Raw genomic sequence first — 19,468 nt, 5'->3', positions numbered from 1 at the left:
AAGTGAAGAATTACCATCTTCAAAGATGTCCCCCCCCCCCCCCCCTGTGAACCCCTGTTTTATGCTACATATATATTGCAATGGTGATATCAAGAATGTTGGTCCATGAAGCTCCGATGGTAGGAGAGAAGCATCTATAGTTCAACTTGCATTTAATGTGCATAAAAAAAAAAAGGACGTCCAACACTCCATTGTTTTTCCTAAATTTACTACCCCTCTAACTTCAGCACTCGCTCATTCTTCCTTTTTTTTTTTTTTCCAATCAAGTGCACTTGCTCATTGTTCATTATTATTATTATTATTATTATTATTAAAAATAACAATCTCATTATACTAAAGAAATTACAATTTATTTTAAGGGTCAAAATATTATTGAGTCGCCGTGAAGTATCAAGATTAATTCCTTTTCAAGTCAGATTTTAAATAGATATGATAGAACTAAATATTGATCAACCATTCTTGAACAGATACATTAAAAAAAAAAATTCTTAAATTCAAACCAACAACAAAATGAGAAATAAAAAGCAGAAAGGAAGGTTTTTTTTTTTTAAAAAAAAAATGGGGGTAGTACTGTAATTGTAATGGAGCTCTATATAAATAAAAGCATGGGACATATTTGTTTTTACATTTGTCTTATACAAGAACAAAAATGTATGGCATGGTAAAACACCATGCCTTGGTTTTTGGAACTCCATAAATTAATCTGTCGTGTTTCTCCGGGGCTCTCAAGATTTTTGTTTGAGTAGTGAGCCCCGCAACTCGCATGCTATAAGCCGCATAGGTCGCTGTTGCAGTCCACTCTCACTATTCTTTAGAAACAGCCATTGATTCTTTGTCAAGGAAAGGACATGGATGCCTCCATCATCTTGGTTTGTTCAATAACCTACAAAAAGGGTATTAACCTTGTTTCACATAACTATGATATGAACATTGAATCTTTAATGTACGATGTATTAAACCATCATGACCATTATTCCACACTTTGTTTGGTTTGAAGCTGGTGGCGCCAGATCTCTGTTTGATAGGATAGGCTCACAAAAATCACAATTTTTAAACTATTCAAGAGTCATGATCATCTCTTATATTTTGTTTGGTTTTGGCCTTCTCCTTCTCTCCCGGCTTCTCTTTCCACTGTGAGCTTGGCTGCTACTGCTGCTGGTGCTCAGTGGAGACATGGGTGGTGAGTGGCCGGCGTTGATAGAGATGAGGGTGGCTGGTGTTGATTGATAGAATGTTGGATTCTTCACGGCCTGAACAAATGTGTTTAGGCTAGATTTTGTTCAAGAATATATTGTTTTAACAATCAAGTTTAATTAGGTAAACTGGTCACGGATTAATCCAATAGATCACCCAAATTTAACATGATCAATGTTCAAAATAGTTCAAAGTCAAATCAAGTTCTAGTTTGCTAATACGAGACTCGGAGTCCCGAGTTTAATATCTATGCTTCAGCGACTTTCTTCTTCTTCTTATTCCCTGTTTTTTGCGCCTTAAACAGTTAGATACCACCTTATTTACCTCTCGTGTGAGGAACTTAATATTGTGGTTTGTTGCCATTCTAATAAACTATGTGGCATGTTAATGATTCGAGTAGCATTATATTATCCAAAGGACAAGCATATCTCGAGTTACTTTCTAGCATGATGGCCCATGCCTGGCATTACTATGAAATAGCACTGGTATTTGCTTTAAGTTGGATGGGTTCAAGACCTTCAAGTTTGCTTGATTTCAAAGAAGTGCTTTAGAAAACAAATCAAAAGTATAGATTAAGGTGCAATTAGAATTGAACATTTTCCTCACTTTCACTTCGAGGATGCCAAAAGATCAAATTCCAAGTAGGCCAGTGGAAAATGACAGTGCTTACATGTTTTGATAAATTCCCTGCAACATTTTCTTAGTGGTGGTGATGCCAAAGTCTTGTAGGAGGATTGTGCTGTCCTAATGCAGTTCAATTCACTCCCACTCTGCTAAATATGTGCCCTGCACCGAGCTTTGCTAGAGTGAAAGAAAGAAAGAAAGAATTGCCATGTTTACATCAATCCAATTTTCATACTATATACACAATTAGCCAAGGCATACTGTGAAAATCACAAGAATCTTGAGGCCTAATTCCTTTCATGAACAAAGTTTCGGCAATGATCTAGCCTTTCCAGGGCCATGCAATCTTGATTTTGTCACACTTGACATCTCCGAATGCGTCATTGTACAAACTTTCTCCAATTCTGTCACCTTTTTCTGCATTCCTTGCAATCTGGTTTCAAGATTGTCAATCTCCTTTGAATGTCCATGCTTTCTTGCATAAATAAGGATTTGATCAAAGCCCTCTTGTTCTTCCATGGCATTGCTATGAAACTTCGATTGGCTTGAGACTTTGAAATGAGATAAGTGATTATGGATTAAGCTATTGAGCTTGGATTTCTGAGTAATGAAACTTTTGAGTGTTGATCTTGGTGGAAAGTTTGAGTTTTGAGCAAGGTGTTTGGAAGCTTCTGCCGAGAGCTTATCATGGTTGACAAAAGAACATAGTCTCATCTTTATCTCTTCACATAATTGAACATGGACCTGTGTTGAGCCAAAGTCATTCCAAGCATTCCAAATTTGAAAAGAAAACACATAGATTGGCTCAGACAAAATTTAGATATCTTTATGCTTTTTTGCTTTTTAAATGCCATAAGTTAACTAGCATACCTGGAGATACATGTCAATGGCTTGATAGAGTCTGTCACTAAATTCTCTAGCAGAATCTGGCAGAACCATTATCAGTGCTGCAAACTTGGAAGGTTTCAGAAGGATATCTGGAGCTACTTCTATAAGGTACGAATCCATCAAGCTAGCAACCTTCCTTAATTGATTTTGAGACATCGTTGAACCTTCAAGGAAAAATGCTTTTGAAAGCCTCAAAACTAAATTCACATCATAAACATGATGGTTCCTGTGTGGAGATGGAACAAGTAGATGATCCAAAGTTGCTTGATCTAGCATTGAACCAACCAGATGCTCTAACTTGAGTGCATAAAACTTGCTTATATTTTTCAACCTTGAGACTGCTAGTAGAATATCAAATAAGCCTCTGCAAGAAAGAGAGCTCCTATCAAGCAGTGAAAGCAGATTGATTGCAAGCTCTGTGATTTTGCACTTCTCAGATGCTGTGACACTGAAATATATCGATTTTAGGTGAAAAACGATGAACTTAAAAATGGTAGCGTGATCTAGTTTCTGGGACATCATCATCCTGATTACTTTGTCAAATGAATTAACATTCAAAACCAAAAGATCTTCGAACCACCAAGTTGTTTGAGACCAGTTGTTTCTCATACTACAGGTGCTGCTTGTATCACATGAGAACTGAAAACTGGAATTGTCTGAAGAACATGTAAATGGGCTTGCCATAGTTGGTAAAGTAAGCCTCACAAGGCAATCCAAGACTTTATCAAGCAAAAATGAAGAATTTATAGTAGGAAGTAAATCTTGGCACAGTTTAAGGGCTTGTAGGAGCTCAGACCAAGTCCAGTAGTTGATCCCTTCAAGAAATTTCTCAGTCTGATCTACTAGATTAAGCTTTGCTGAGCTATTACTGCCCATCTCCATGTAATGAGCAGCATGGTTTAGCAGCACAATGTTAGAAGGAGTTATCTCAATGGTGCCATTGTTGTAGCAAAACCTTGCCATGAGCTCAAAACCATATGCACCTCCTGGAAAGTTGTCAAATATTACTTTCAATTTTCTTGAACCATCAGTCAAATCACCAAATAATTTGCTGAGCCTATCTGAGAAAGATGAAAGAGTTTTCTGCAAAAAATTACACACAATATGACCACATGGTTAAAACAGAACATTTACCAAATTCCTGCAACAAAATGAGAAACGGAAAGTTGAAAACAAAGCAACAACAAGTCAATGAAACTTTCCAGGACCAAAGTAGGCAAAAAAACTAGAAAACTTGACAAAAAAACACCTTGTTCATTGGATCCTTCTAATCCCAAACAACTACCGACAAGAGAAAGGCATTAAATGCATCAAACAGAACAGTGAAACACTACTCGAGGACATTGTTGCTGTCGGCATTAAATGGTGAAGACCCCATTACAATTTGTGGAAAAGAACAAAAGCTTGGGTGAAAATAACAATTAATGGAAACATGAAATATGATGAAAAGCCCCGCACCATCGGACAGTGGTTTTAGATTAGATAGACGAGAGGCAGGCAGGCAGCAGAGATATTTATTGAGCATAAGAATTAGTAGAAAACTCAGTGCAGAAACCACCACGAATATGGATAGAGAGACCGTTATAGACGCGAAAGGTAGGCAAGGCAAGGTAAAGCAAAGCGGAGTGTTCTTACCTTGTCCACTATGAAAATTTCTTCTCCATTGACATCAACTTCAAGAATGTAGCAAACTTCCATTGTTGGCCAAAAAAAAAAAAACAGGAACCCTCTCAAATCAGACTGCCATGCAATTGAAAAGGAGGGACTTTTCAGCTTAATCCAAAAATGATAATTGAGATATGATTATGATTATGAAGAGCTCATTCTCGGAGAAGGGAAAGAGGAAAAGTAAAAAGTGGTGCCTTTGAATCTGATGTTGCTTGGTCAAAGTGCACAGAGACAATGTTTTTATAAGACGCAACGAGGCACTTTCAAAAAAAGAAGAAAATCAACCAAGACTTGGAGGAGACAACAGACAATTTGCAAGAAAATGGGAACAATGAACTATCTAGTTCGCTATAAAAGCTCTCACAACTTTGCATACGCCATGGCGACAAGCTTTCATTACTGTAGTGACCATTGTCATCTTGTTTTGTGTCAACTTCATTTTAAGACATGACATGAAATATCTTCATTTTGTAGCTTCGAGCTTTGTGATTTATGCTTGGTAGTAACTTTATTTTATGCATTGAATCGAAAAATTTATGATTTAAAATTTAACCTTAACCTATTTTAATTTAAATTATAAAAAAGTATTGATAAACTCAGTACATCTAACATGTTGATTGATTAAATTCGTACAGGTCAACTTCTAAAAAAATTAAAAATATAAAATGATATTATTTTAATAAAAAATAATTGATTCAAGTTTAACTTAGATAATCTCAATTATATATTTTAATCTAATAATCTCAACTATTTTTTTTTTGAGTTAAACTCTAATCGGGTCTCACAACTATATATTTGGTAATTCGATACAACTGTGTAAGATAAAAGATTTACTATTTTTCATGGCATTATGATATTTTTGTTTATTTACCTATTTTTTTATTAAAAAAAACTTGAGGAATTATTTAAACAGTGGCGGACCGAAGAAGGAGCCAAGGCTTCTGCTCAAGAAACTACTCTCCAAATTTATTTTTCATAAGAATTTAACTGGACTCGAGATACACAGACTTACACACATTAAATCCATACTCATAGGATGCTCTACTTGCATTGCATCAAGCAACAAATATAGAGGACCAGTGATTGGCACTTGACATTGTCAAAGTTTTGCTAATGGCATGGTGGATCGGTGGGGATGACCACGCACTTGGAGAAGCTCGAAACCCAAGGTAGTTTTCTTTGTTTTTTTTTGTTTTCCTGAGTCTGACTTTCCTCATGGTTCATGGTGTTATTTTTATTTTGAATTCTCATGTGATAAATTCTACTCGACCTAATCACCTTCGCCTTTTTCCGTCACTTGCGCCGCCTATCCTTGTAGTGGCTTGACTCCAAGAGCTGCATTTCTAGTGGATACTGGAGTCCCACATGAATAAAACAATGGAAGAAGCAGCTGACCGGGATCCATAAATAAAATCAACTGGAAGCGCAGCACATACGTTTTCTGTAGTTCTGTACATAAAATCCAGAAAATGATCCATTGCATGGAAAGCGAAGACTGAACTGGGCTGAGGTGAAGCTGTGAGCTCCTTCCTCGGCAAACCTTCATATAAAACCCAGTTTATCCAAATTTTCATATACCTTCGTTGTTGACTTGGTTTATCCAATTTTCCATTAGGTAGCTTTGATACATGAGACTGATAGAAATTGACAAAAACAAATTCACTTTTATGCATTGTTATAAAATCTAGTATAGCACAGCGCTCATTGATCTGATGAATCCGAAATCTAGCCTAAACTGGGTTTATTTTTACTTGTTTTGATAGTTTATCTTATTAAATTTAAGTGATTTAGTAGGTCATTTCACGATTAATTCAATTAAATTTAAATAAATCTTATTATATTATTCAAAACAAAGTTATCTCAATAATTTTTTGAACCTTTTCTATTTAAAACAGAGTTTTTTAAAAATATATTTGGGTTAATTTTACAAATCTATAATCATGATATTAAAGCAAGCCAAACCCTAGACTAGAGCAGACAACTATGTTTTTATTGTTCTTCCTCATGATCTCCTGCTATGGGACAATGTTGTCCTATCCTGTACACCATCCTGTCATATCCAATCCAGTCCTCCATCAGCTCACCGAGTCCATATTCATAGTCTATGTAGAGTGTCTGATATGATTTTATAACTTATGTTTCTATCCATGCAAGAGTTAACCCATAAAAACCAAATCCAACTGCTGTTAGAAGCTTAGAACATAGGAAAAGCTAGGAAGATAAACAAGAATTTCTTTTTCCTGTTAGCTTTTTTTTTTTTTTTGCATAACAATCCGATCCGTGATAAAAGACCAGCACTAAAAATCCCTGGAAGAACGGAGGAAACATGGGAATCTTAAATTTGAATCCCCAAGTTAGACCTTTACAGTTTCTAGATGAAACTCTATGCAGATAAGCACTTGTGCTGAGAATCAAAGTAAAAATAGCCATCGGTCAGGGACAAGGCATCCTCATGTTTCCGGGGAGACTCCTTCGGACAGAACATCGATCAGCTAATTTTGTTTATTCTGCCTTTCATTTGCCTTTCAGAAATTTGTTTCTTACAAAGCACAAACATCAGGAATCTGTAGTGTTGATTGATAGAATGATTGAATTTGATTACCCATTTACCCATTTAAAACTTGGCACAATAAAGTATCATAAAGGAAGATAGGCCTAAACAGCCAGAAGGCAGCAACTGCAAGTCTTTTATATATATATATATATATATATATATATATATATATATATATATATATATGCAGGTCAGGGTCATTAATACCTCATATATTTTTATATTTTAAAAAATATTTAAAAAAATATTTTTTTTATTTCAAATTATTTTTTTTGTATTTTCATATTATTTTGATGTTCTAATGTTAAAAATATTTTTTAAAAAATAAAAAAATTATTATTTTGATGTATTTCCGAGTAAAAACACTTTAAAAAACAACTGCTATCATAATTCCAAACACCCTTTAAAATACAGGTTCCCAAGAAAACCACCGTTTCTAGTATGAAATCCATTATAAATATAATAATTACAAAAAATGTAAAGGAAATGGGTTTTTTTTGTATTATTGTTGTTGTTGTATATCTTTATTGATAAACAAGACAAAAACTAATTGTGGATTGCATTGTCCTCTGAGTGCAATGGCTATTGTTCCTAAGATGTGGAGAAGTATACCTTAGTCCCTGTACTTTTAGATTTTTACATCTTTAGTCAATGTAGATTTCATTGTTGACATTTCAATGCTGAATTTTGTTTTTTCACATTTCAATCCCTATAAATTGAGAGGAGAAAAAAAATTACTAAAAAATAGATCAAAATCCCCAAAGTTTATTTTTATTTAGTTGAAACTAAGTATAAGGTATTTTGAGATTGAAAATAGAGTTATTGAGGTTTTTTAAATATTTTCAAAGTATTTTAAAAAAATAATTTGGGTTTTATTTGGTTTCGGAGTTCAAATTATTCTCTATACAAAGTTTTTATACTTGTATTATTTATTTTTATTTCATCATTACAAATTATGTTCATGACATGATTTTATATGTTGGGATATATTTTGATTTGTAAGCTCTCGCATATTCGATATGTCATAGAAAATTTTGACATTAAATTAAAGATTGATTTTTTGAAGAAAAAAAATTATGTTATTGTTAAAGAAAAAAAAATTAAAGATCAAAGATTAACATAAAAAACATAGTCTCGATCCTTTTACATTGTTTAAAAAATATGGAAAGTTTAATCTGATTATTCAAGTTCATTTTTTATAGATTTAATCTTTATTATTTTAAAAAATTTATATTTGAACTTTATTTGTTTTAACTTAGTTGTAATAAAAAGAGCAAAAAAAAATGCCTAAAAAGAAAGAAATGAGATTTTTTTTTTTTTGATGTTTATAGATTTATATATCTCAATCAAAGTGGTTGTATATTAATCTGTGATAACAGTCATGTTTGGAGTGCAATTGCTGATTTTGTTCCGTACAGAGTTCCACCTGGCAACAATATTCTGGATGCAAAGTGGTAGTGGAGGATTGTTTTTATGCTTTAAAAGTAATTTTTAAAAAAATTAAAAATTATTTATTTTTTTATTTTCAAATTATTTAATGTATTAATATTAAAAATAATTTTAAAAAAATATTATTTTAATAAATTTTTAAATAAAAATATCTTAAAAAATAATTACTGCTATACTTGGAAACAAGTTGCGGAACTTCTCTCTTTTTATTTAAGAATCGGTCCATTCCTTGGAAAATAGAATGTGAACAGGTATTATAGCCTTCAGCCTAAATATCCGTGACCTCTTTAGTTTTGGACTAGTGCTCGTTCTTCTAACTCAGAGTCTCAGACACACCTGGTTTTTTTCTTTAAATGGCCCAGAAATTTTAATTGATTTAAAAAAGTATATTTTTCACCATAATTTAAACCATTGCCGCAATTCAAATATCCGTTTTAATTGTTATATAATTAAATTTAAAAAGAAATAAATAAGTGCTCTGCGGTATGAGATCAGGTATTTATGTGTGCATTTATTATTTACCTTCTATAATGAAAATCAACTTTTCATTTTAGTTTAAAATTAGCATTAACAATTTCTTTTATGATTTTCAGTTTCTTTTTTCAATTTATCTTATTAAATGCATAATTATCCTTTTAGTTCTTAATTAAAAAAGAAAAAGAAAACGATACTAGAAAACGCATCAACAAATTCTAGCTGTGATGCAAGAAAAGGATCAAGTGTTTTATTGATCAGACATTGTTCTTTGATGACGAACAAAAAGGGGAAGGGCAAGACGTTCTGGGTTTCAGTTTCGGTAAACTCCGGGCAACGTCCGGTACATTCTGAATGGGAACGTGCTGTCTGGAAATAAAGACGCTAGATTGCTTCAGCATAATAGCAGTACTACACTTCCTTAATATTAGAGGAATTATTCTTTTACACCAAATACAGCCAAGCTAGAATTTCTCCGCAGTCAAATGCCAATCCTTCTAATGAAGGTGACAAATAACTTGAACTCCTCAATTCAGCAATCCTTTGGCCTTGAAGTATTCCACAGTTTGGTCATAGACCTCTTCAATCCCATACTTGAAACTGAAACCCTCACTGATGAGCTTCTCTGAAGTGATGGCCAACTTGGCCTTGGACGGGAAATCCCCAAAACTGTATATTTTGACAAGAAAAGTTGAGAGAGATTCAGAGGCAGTATGGTTTCTATAAAATGGAAAATTTAAGGTCTAAAATCCTGAGGCTAGTAGCTTACTCAGTTGGGACTTGATACTGCGGGTATCTTTTATTCAGGAACTCTGCAAGCTCGACAAAACTGGTATTAGCAACACAGCATATGTATCTACCAGAAGCAGATTCCTTCTCAGCTAGAAATATATGGGCTCTACAAACATCCTCTACGTGCGTGATTGAGATCGAGCCTGACAGCATTTGCATACCCTTCAAAGCATTTTTCAGGAATTCATTCCCTGCAATTTGTTGAAAAACCCATGAAAGGGCCACATATCTGTTAATTTGAACAGATAGAAAACACAAACAAAATGATGCATATTTTACATTCTAGACTTCTAGCTGGTTTAGCACCTGTAATCAATGACATTGACAGGTGTACGCTGCTGGGAATATCTAGCGTGAGAGAAGGACCCGTCATGAGGCTAGGGATGACAGTAATGAGATCGATGTTATTTTCTTCAGCAAATTTCCAGGCTGCCTTCTCAGCTAGTGTCTTGGAGGCAGGGTAGCCCTGCATATATATTCACATAATTTTGTCAGCGATTAAACTTCTAAAATCTGTTCGGGTATATAGGCCTGCTATACACGTTAAGGATAAGCTTGATTTAGACTGCTCATTTTGTTCAAATAGGTCTACTACTATCATGGAATTATGCAAGTAAATTGTTAATTACCCAGGTGGGTGGTTTCTCAGAAGTCAAGAACTCAACATCTGTCCAGTTCTTCTCATCCATGATCAAGCCTGTACCATTAAGCTTATTGATTGATACAGCTGCAGCTGAGGATGTCAAAATGACCCTTTTAACTGTTTTTGCTTTTGCACAGGCTTTCAGAACATTATGCACTCCTTGAATTGCTGGCTTGATCATGTCATTCTATATTCACAGCACAAAAAGTAGAAGCAACCTCAATACCAAAATATGCAACATGATTAGAATTTCAAGTGACTGTATTACTAGCGTTGTTCTGAGATTTTTTGTACCTCAGGATCCTCAGAAGCAAAATTAACTGGGGTTGCAACATGGAAGACAAGCTCACAGCCTGCTATGGGAGCATTGAAGCTTTCTTCATCAGTCAAATCTGCTCCGAAAATGTTTAGGTCCCCCAGATTTTGTAGTGCTTTTAGGTGAGCAACCTTCTTTTGATTGTCTGCATACACAAAGCACTACATTGTGATTGTGTAATACAAGTTTTGACAAGTGCCAGAATAATCATAGCCATAACTTAAGAAGCATGGAGCATGTTGGTAGCCCCTACAGACCACGGGACAGAAGACGAAAGGACTTCTAGATCGTTGACCACTATAAACTATAAAGGGCTCAAATTAGACGAAATTTTAGGTGGAGACTGACCTTTTTCATGGGCTCGATTGACTTGCCCATTTGGCCATCAGGGCCAGGCAATTTAGCAAAACGGAAAAAATAAAAAAACTAAAGAAACGTCAGAACAAAATTCTCATCTATCTCCCAGGTCTTCACAAGAACGGAAACAAAAAGGACCAGGAAACAAAGGGCAAGCCAAGAAAAGGGTGCAAGAAGAGAAAAATGAGCACCAACCTGGGTCCCTGACTGTGGTGTTCACTGCATAGCCCTTCTCAAGCAGCAATTTCACGAGCAAAGATGCCACAAACCCTGTGCCGCCGATCACACAAGCTGTCTTTTTGGTCAATTGGGATGCCATGCTTTGATGAAAATATTTGAATTAGCAGAGAATTCTTTCTTAAAATGTGATAGAGAATTATTGTTATGGTATTTATTTCTCTCATAGAGATGTGACTTAATTTATACTGACGTTTCGTTTTCTAGACAACCGAGCGAACAATCCGGCTTGGAGCTACTAGGTAGAAGGTGAGCACGTGAAGTCCACCTACGGCTCAAACCAATAACTCTTCCTCTATTTCTTCTTTATTTATTTTCTTTTATTTTATTTTATTTTCTTTTCTTATTCTATAATGTAATGAAGAACATAAACAGAAAAAAGAGAACATATTTGATAGCAGGAGCAGATCTTGGAAAGAGGGTAGGTATCCGTCTGCCTGAGGTTAGGTGCAGCATTTCCATGATCGGTTAGGTGCTTATTTTCAGCTCCCATGAAATTTATTTACTTTTCATAGATGAATTAGTCGACTATGCTTGGAAACGTGTAAATCATGTTTTTAAAACATTTAATTTTTTTTAATTAAAAATTAATATAATTTATATGTTTTGGATCAGTTTGATGTGCTAACATCAAAATTAATTTTTAAAAAATTATTAATATATATTTTAGTACAAAAAATTATTTAAAAAATAACTACTACTGTAATACCAAACATCACAACGACCTAACCATCTTCATCTGATGTTTTGAGAAAAATGAAATCAGGCCCACATATGCAAGGCATCATCCAGTTATATATATACATGTAGGCAGTCCACCCAAATAATTCAAACCCAAGTCCACACAGCAGGATTCATGTTGTGGTTTTGGCCTTGTATGTCAACATGTGTGGAAAGCTGACTGAAAAGAACATCGTATGGATAACTTTAAAGGAAAGGACGTTAATAAGTTGGTGCTACGGTAAACAGTTTTTTCTAAAATGTTTTTAAAATAAATAATATTAAGATTATTTTTTAAAAATATTTTGTATCATGAAATTACAATTACTAAAAAAACAAATTGAAGACTTGATAGAAATCCCCTATTAATCTATAGAATGTCCTTAATCACTATTTAGGAAAAAGTAGTTGGATTAAGAAAATCTAAAAATTAGAGAAAGAATATTAGAAAATAAACTCAAAAAAAAGAATAAAACTAAATAGTGAAATTAATATTGTTCCTCCTAAAAACTAATAATGCCCTATTTCTTCTTTTTTTCCCTAACTTTTTCAAGTTTTTAATTTAATTATCTTTTTTAAATGGTAATTAAGGGGCACTTTGGGTACAAAAGGAGGTTTATAATGTTTTTTTTTTTTTAGTTTGAAGGAGTTTTCGTCAAATTCTTAAATTCATGATTAATAATCTCTTCAATTTCACAATATCCTGAGGAGATTATTATAATTTACCCTTCCTTGTTATTATATATAGTTATCCAAATATTATTAGGAGAATGAATGCATCAGGACAGTTTTTTTATAGGCCTATTTTAATGAGATTATTTTTATATAGTTATAAAAATGGAGTACAATCCTTGTGATGAGGTTTAGTATCTATCCAGGCAAGCTTTTGCTTGGGTGTCATTTATTTTTGAAAATTAATTTATATATAGTTAATGAGTGCAATTAATACGATGAACAAATTTTTTATACTGGTCACCGGTTTGAGTCTCATAAATCTCAGGGCCACTGAAAACTTACATGGTTGTTAACTTCAAGACCCGTGAAATTAGTCGAAATACACGCAAGCTGACCTGTATATCCACGTTAATTAAAAAAAAATATTCAAGACTGGTGTATTGAATGAGTTGATGAATTTGCTTAGGAATATGAATTAATCTATGTCAACTATAATGTTGTAATCAATAAAATTAAAATATAAGGCAGATCCTTTTATTTTGTTTTGATTGATAATTTTCAATAGACTTACTGATTTTGAATATTTAGAATTTTTTCACTCATGTACGTTTTTTTTTCTTTTGAAATTATCTATAGATATTAATCTATGTCAACTATCGGTTTTTATAAGATAATTTTTATTTAATGATTTTTTTTTCAATTAACAAAAACAATATATACATAATTCTTTATTTTTTTATTTTTATTTTGAGCTTAGCGCACCACACCTACAAAGAACAGAATTTCATTCGTTCCTTAGCTTGAGATGAAATTGCTTTATATATTGACAAATAAATTAAAAAAGTCGCCCTTTCACTGTGACATTTTTATTCATCCCCTCACATATGACTCTTTGTAAGCACTGTAGCATTGCCTAATTTACTACGTAATCCCTTGAGGGTTTTTTTTTTTCATTTTGATCTTTAAGCTGCAGCTTCTTTTAATTTGGTCCTCGTGTTTTGTTTTTCTTTTTTAATTAAGGGAATTCAAGACCAAGAAAGAGTTGACTTTTTGCCAGCCCAAACACGCCAGAATTTCATGTGGGCTAGGTACATAGGTCCAGCCCATGCATGGCCCTTAATTTCTTCATGCCATTGTTTTTTCTTTTTTTTTTTCATATTTTTTAATTAAATTATTTAAATGAGGTTTAAATAATCACTCAGTTATGCCATTATTTTTAAATAATATGTAGCTTCTTTTATTATAATATTAACAATTACTTTCTTAATAGTTATATATGAAGCTAAATGCATAATTTTATAAATGTGGATGAAATATCTTTTTAATATATACACGTCAAAATTATTAATTTATCTTATTTTATTAAAACACTAATATTAAGATAATGATAATATTTTATTTGAAAAATTAAAACCACTGATAAAAAATATTTTATCAAAAAATATACCGTTTTTAGCATCATATGTATCTACCTTTTATCTTTTTATTTTAGCCTTACATTAACAACTCTTTATTTAATTAAACAAAAGCATTAATTTTTAAATTCACAATTATTTTTTTTTCATGATGCAAGAAAATTTATTCAAAATACCAGCTCATTCCTCTTGAGTTATAAAAATAACTTGAAATCTCATTCATACTAGCTAAATAAAGAGCATATTGCGAAAATGACATGGAAATTCAGCCGTACTAATATTTTTTTATCATTTTGACATTCAAAAATTTATCAATTTATTTTTATATTTTAAAAGTGTTTTTAAAAAAATTAAAAAAAATTTTATTTCAAATTTTTTTTTTTGTTATTTTTAGATCATTTTTATGTGCTAATATTAAAAATAATTTTTAAAAAATATAAAAATATTATTTTAATATATTTCTAATTGAAAAACAACAGTAAATATATTTTAAACGGGCACTGAAAAGTGGCTTTTGTATATACCAATTTTTTAACCCCCTTCGTCATCCTTTCACCTAAATTCTGCACTGGTGGTTTAATGGCGTGATTAAACGGTCCTTTTCTAACCCTGTGGTGGTGTTATTACTTGTGCCTACTCAGAGCACATGTCGTTCCACTGCCATGAAAACAACACCTTTCCATGCCATTATGACCCATTGGTTTCAAGCCATCATTATTCATGCATAACCATGTCGTCTTCTCTGAAATCCTGTGCAACTACAGAAGAAAATCTTTTTTAAAATTATAGAAAATCATAACAAAATACACATTTCATAAGTCTAAGCTTATAATGGGTCCTGTTCATCTAATAATTTTTTTATAAATAAAAATAAAAGTAAAATGTCTCATAATGCCCCGTGGGGAAGTCTCATGTTCCAGCTCTTTTTTATTTCTCTGCGCTAGAATCATGTGTGGATGTATGGTTGACTGTGAATTTTTTTTTTATTTTTTTTTTTATGAAGAGGCTGTTTGATTTTACTATTGAAACCATGTTTCGTGATTTTAAAAGGTTAATTCAGGTTTTAAACTAAGACTATGAGGTTTTTTTAAAATTTATTTTAATTTTATAATTATAATTGTTTTTATTAAAAAAACAAATTACTAATGATTAGAGTTTTTTTTTATTTTTAAAAAATATCATACCCATAACGCACGACTGTGATCTAGTTTCTTGGATTGAATGTGCTGGTGTTAAATTGTAATAAGAAGGAATAATTTTGGTATGTGATTGTGAGTACTTGTTTTTAAAAATATTTTTTATTAAAATAATATTTTTTATTATTTAAAATTTATTTTTAATATTAGAATTTAAAAACACTAAAAATTTAATTTAAAATAAAAAAAATTAATTTCCAACTAAAAACAGGTTGCATCCAAGCTTTAGTGCTCGTTTGGGAACGCCGTGTAAATCATGTTCTTAGAAATTTTAAATTTTATTTTAAATTTTTAATTATTTTGATGTGTTGATATCAAAAATAATTTTAAAAAAATAAAAAAATATATTTTAATATATTTTTAAATAAAAAATACTTTAAAAACTATAAGTAATTCTAGACAAAATTTTGTACCGTCAGCCGGTGTCTATGTGTGAGCAGTAGAAAAAACTCAAATTAATTGACTTTTGGAAGTGACCACCCTGTGCAGTGAGAGGATAGGGGACCATGCAGTGTTTAATGCACCCTGAACCTCCACCAAGAGTGTCAACAGCCTCCAGATAAGCTGATCGGTGGTCACCAGAAAATAAAAATCATGGAAGAAGGGACAAAATCTGCATCTCATTGGGTCGTTTTTGTATATAAAAAAATCTGAATTCCAAATCCTAGGGTTTTTAACTATTTTTCTCCTCCTTTATAGCAACGAGGACTCCATGCGGAGCTGCGTCCTGTTAAGTATCAATTAACCCATGCCCTCAGACGATGGAAAGAATTGAAAAGGCCGAGACATGGGACAGATGAAGCATTAATTATTCAATAACATAGAATGTATGTGCGCTCATGTGTGCTGGTCTTGACGTGCATTTAAAATAATCCATTATTTCATGGCACTTTAAAGTTGAACTGAACAACGTTGTGAGCTTATGTAAGTAATGAATGGTTTTATTTGTTGTTTTTTATTAGAAAATATATTAAAGACCAGAACATTAAAACGATTCAAAAACATATAAAAAATAGTATTGTGATATGGAATGTTTTTTTAAAATATTTTTACTTAAAAATACATTAAAATAAATTTTTTTAAGATTTTTTTATATTAACATATCAAAATTATAAAAAAAAATACATGTAAAAATTTGATTTAATATTTCTTGAAGTGGAACAGACTTTTAAAACGCATCAAACCACGGTTACAAATGAAAAAAATAAACTGTAACTTGAAATTGTATTTCAAAGTGGGGAGAAAGGAATCAAGAAAATGAAAGCAAAGAGGAATTTGCATAACTTGTAATTGATCTCTTAACATTCATGATTACAAGTTACCACAAAGCAAGGAAGGAGAGCTTTGGGATTTAGCAGATACAGTTCCTCAAGTAGATGTGAATTTTGACCAGCTTTCCCAGCAAGTGAATCAAAGCCTGATTGACCTGCAATTTCTTGAACATTTTCCAAAGGCCTGTGAACCCTTCCAGCAATAACTCTACATAGTAACAAAGCCTTTCTTACATCTTGGTTATCTTGACTTACTTCTACAGATTCCAAGGCTCTGCCACTTGTGGAAGTAGTAAAAATTCCGACCCCAATGCCATTGACATCTTTGTCAGTGAACCCGTGTCTCAAAATCTGGCATACACCGCATTTCTCCATTCTACAAAGGCTAGAGGAGCCATTCAGACCAAGAGAACAAGCGACAGTTGTGCCATGGAACCTCAAAAGCTCATTGCCGTCGGCGAGACAACGCGAATGTTTCGTAGGCAGTTTGCTAGCTTTGATTTTCACCATTTCTCTATGTTCTTCAAATTGAACAAGGGTCATTTGCATGTTGTGGACCTTCAAAACCCTCTCTATAGTAACACAGTTGTTCTCAGATTGTAACCACCTTGTTCTGCAGATTAATTCTACTATCCTCCTAGATGAGTTCCCTTCCACAAGTTCAGTAACTGCAGAAGGATAATGACAAGTGGATTCTATTGGCCAATTGAACTAAAAAAATTAAATAAAAAGGACTGCGTGCTTCTAAAAAATTGAAACAGTACTGTCAAATAAGTATAGTTATACTCAGCAATAAGTTGATAGAAAAGACAACACAACTGCAGCAATCATAACAATGGCAGTGACATTTCAGAAAACAGAAATCTATAAGACAAACTGACAATAATATTCAAGATTTTGACTTAAAAGGGCTCTAAAGTAGACCTGTTGTCATAATTACTCTAGATTATTTCTCTTGATTTTCATCATAAGAATATGGATTTGTGCAGAAGAAAACACAAATGCAGGCACCCAAATTTTCTGAAAACCAGCTTATTAAGATGAACCTTCAAACATGTTGATTTTAATGACTTTCTAGAGAGATAAGATTGTTGTTGAAAAAAAAGCAGGAAAAACTTGATTATACACAGATTAAGAGACAGAAGTTGTTGGATTGAGGCCTCTTACCAGCATGGTTTGAAAGATGATGTGCCTCAAAAGCATCCAACTCCTTAAATTTTGCATGACATTTCTTGCAAACTAAAGATGGAGAACCATAAGAATCTGCATCATGAGAGCTTTTAGGCTTGGAAGATAAACCGTTTCCATTACAATATATAGGAGAATCACCATGTTTCTTCCTTGAATAGCTACTTGACCTTCTGGGGGACACAATGTCATGTCCTCTAGGACGAGGTGTCCGTAGCTTAAGGATATCCTCAAAGGACGAATCACCCTTTTCAAAACCTCTGCCACCCGTAATCTTTAGTTCACATTTAGTGTCACAAAGGACTACTTCATGTGCTATGGAGTTGAGAAAATCAGTGCTTTGTAGAGATCTTGGGCTACTAGTTAGTGGCTTCTCTGTATACCTCGTGCTCCCATGAATGATCTCTCGTAGATTTGACAAGGATCTTGAACATCCAGACTTGATTGAGTTTCTTGTCTGAATGTTGCTCAGATCGCTCTTGGCCCTTGGATCATGCACGTCTGATGGCTTTAGCTCGCACTTCAATGATTTCTTCACAGAGAACCAAATTTTGGAAGGCATCCCTTCTGTTTCTCCTCTTTTTAATCTTTATTTAGACTTCAAACTCCAAACACTTCTGACGAACTCCATGAGAAAGCGATTTCTGTAACGTTTGAATTGCGAAAGAAAGATGGACTGTCAAGGAAAGCCGGTTCTTACAATGTTGTTTCTCTTTAGTGGACTCCTCGCCATTACTACTAGCTAGTTTCCTTTCTAGGACCAACCACCAGCCACAAGGACAATGACAAGTTAAGAAAGTGCCGGTGAAAATTTTGAGGATCCATATGACAACAAATAATGAGAGGTAACGTTTGGTGTAACAATATCCATCTGAAATATTGATCCAATAAAAAATTTTAAAATGATAGTAAATAAAAACTCAAAGATCATTGATTAGTAACTCATTATTAAAAAAAAAATTATGTTGTCTCTTCGTTTTTTCTTTTTTTGTCTCCACTCTCTCTTTCACTCAACAGTCAACAAAAGACCCCGTGCAACCTCTTTTTTATTGATTTTTTCTTGTTTTCATTTATATGGATGATATTTTTCTCATCTCTCTCTCTCTCTTTTTAATTTTCTACTATCAGGGCTGATATTTTATCTGTATATATGATTCTTTCTCTAAAGAGTTCTATGTTTCCAGATATGAAAGATTATGACCTTTGCATAAGAATTTTAAAATTATATCTTATTATTTGAAAAGGATTGATATCTATTAGTATTGATGAAAGACTAAAATGTAACATCCCAACATCTTAATATGAATTTCCTTTATAATAAATCCAAAAACAACTTTTTTTTTTCAATTTGAAATAAAATTAAACCAATTTTATTTACTCAATTTAAATAGTCAATCAATTCATATAAATCTTTCTAAAACTTCAACTGGTCAATGAAATGATCAACCAATTCTATCGATCTAATTAGACAAAAGTAAATTTTACTGTTCATTCTATCCAAAAGATCTACTGATTTGTTTGCCAAACTGATCAATCAATAACATTCATAATTTTCATTATAATTTTATATCGATAATTTCATCTAACAGTTAAAACATTCTCTCCTTATCTAAAATATTTATTTATTTACTTTATATTTTTATTTTTTGTAGTTAATTTCTTCATAAAAACAATTTATTAACTATAAACTAAAAGAGGAGAGGGTTTTAATGTACCCCTCCTCACAAAGCACTATTCATTAAAATAGTGCTTTGCTTTGCTTTTTTTTTTCTTCTTTTTTTTTTCAATTGATTTGCTTTTTTTTTGT

General features: G+C 32.5%; 3 protein-coding genes across 3 annotated transcripts; all 3 read right to left on the bottom strand.

Moving 5' to 3' along the window:
- Nucleotides 1–2,029: 2,029 nt before the first annotated feature.
- On the bottom strand, nucleotides 2,030–4,748 carry LOC133698619 (BTB/POZ domain-containing protein At3g22104-like). Its single transcript, XM_062121612.1, has 3 exons — nucleotides 4,342–4,748; nucleotides 2,689–3,789; nucleotides 2,030–2,562 (listed from the first exon to the last, which is right to left on the bottom strand). Exons 1-3 carry the CDS (start codon nucleotides 4,402–4,404, stop codon nucleotides 2,116–2,118), a joined length of 1,611 nt encoding a protein of 536 aa, XP_061977596.1. The 5' UTR covers nucleotides 4,405–4,748; the 3' UTR covers nucleotides 2,030–2,115.
- A 4,331-nt stretch (nucleotides 4,749–9,079) lies between these two features.
- LOC133699702 (anthocyanidin reductase ((2S)-flavan-3-ol-forming)) lies at nucleotides 9,080–11,370 on the bottom strand. Its single transcript, XM_062123086.1, has 6 exons — nucleotides 11,155–11,370; nucleotides 10,581–10,747; nucleotides 10,273–10,473; nucleotides 9,950–10,109; nucleotides 9,621–9,834; nucleotides 9,080–9,520 (listed from the first exon to the last, which is right to left on the bottom strand). The coding sequence occupies exons 1-6, from the start codon at nucleotides 11,276–11,278 to the stop codon at nucleotides 9,379–9,381; spliced, it is 1,008 nt and encodes a 335-aa protein (XP_061979070.1). The 5' UTR covers nucleotides 11,279–11,370; the 3' UTR covers nucleotides 9,080–9,378.
- Nucleotides 11,371–16,460: 5,090 nt separating this feature from the next.
- Nucleotides 16,461–18,504, bottom strand: LOC133700216 (uncharacterized). The gene is made up of 2 exons (XM_062123756.1): nucleotides 17,641–18,504; nucleotides 16,461–17,141 (listed from the first exon to the last, which is right to left on the bottom strand). The coding sequence occupies exons 1-2, from the start codon at nucleotides 18,221–18,223 to the stop codon at nucleotides 16,501–16,503; spliced, it is 1,224 nt and encodes a 407-aa protein (XP_061979740.1). The 5' UTR covers nucleotides 18,224–18,504; the 3' UTR covers nucleotides 16,461–16,500.
- Nucleotides 18,505–19,468: the final 964 nt, after the last annotated feature.

This window comes from Populus nigra, chromosome 7, assembly GCF_951802175.1.
Source record: "Populus nigra chromosome 7, ddPopNigr1.1, whole genome shotgun sequence".
Taxonomy (NCBI): Eukaryota; Viridiplantae; Streptophyta; class Magnoliopsida; order Malpighiales; family Salicaceae; genus Populus; species Populus nigra.
The sequence above is the reverse complement of the archived record's forward strand: the minus strand, read 5'-3'. Positions and strand labels throughout refer to the sequence as shown.

Coding starts and splice junctions, on each gene's coding strand:
- LOC133698619 (XM_062121612.1), bottom strand. CDS start 4,404: ATGGAAGTTTGCTACATTCTTGAAGTTGATGTCAATGGAGAAGAAATT. Junction 3,790..4,341: donor AAATTTTCATAGTGGACAAG/GTAAGAACACTC, acceptor AATTTTTTGCAG/AAAACTCTTTCATCTTTCTC. Junction 2,563..2,688: donor CCATTGACATGTATCTCCAG/GTATGCTAGTTA, acceptor GGCTCAACACAG/GTCCATGTTCAATTATGTGA.
- LOC133699702 (XM_062123086.1), bottom strand. CDS start 11,278: ATGGCATCCCAATTGACCAAAAAGACAGCTTGTGTGATCGGCGGCACA. Junction 10,474..10,580: donor TTGCTTCTGAGGATCCTGAG/GTACAAAAAATC, acceptor CTGTGAATATAG/AATGACATGATCAAGCCAGC. Junction 9,521..9,620: donor CAGTATCAAGTCCCAACTGA/GTAAGCTACTAG, acceptor CAAAATATACAG/TTTTGGGGATTTCCCGTCCA.
- LOC133700216 (XM_062123756.1), bottom strand. CDS start 18,223: ATGCCTTCCAAAATTTGGTTCTCTGTGAAGAAATCATTGAAGTGCGAG. Junction 17,142..17,640: donor TCATCTTTCAAACCATGCTG/GTAAGAGGCCTC, acceptor ATCCTTCTGCAG/TTACTGAACTTGTGGAAGGG.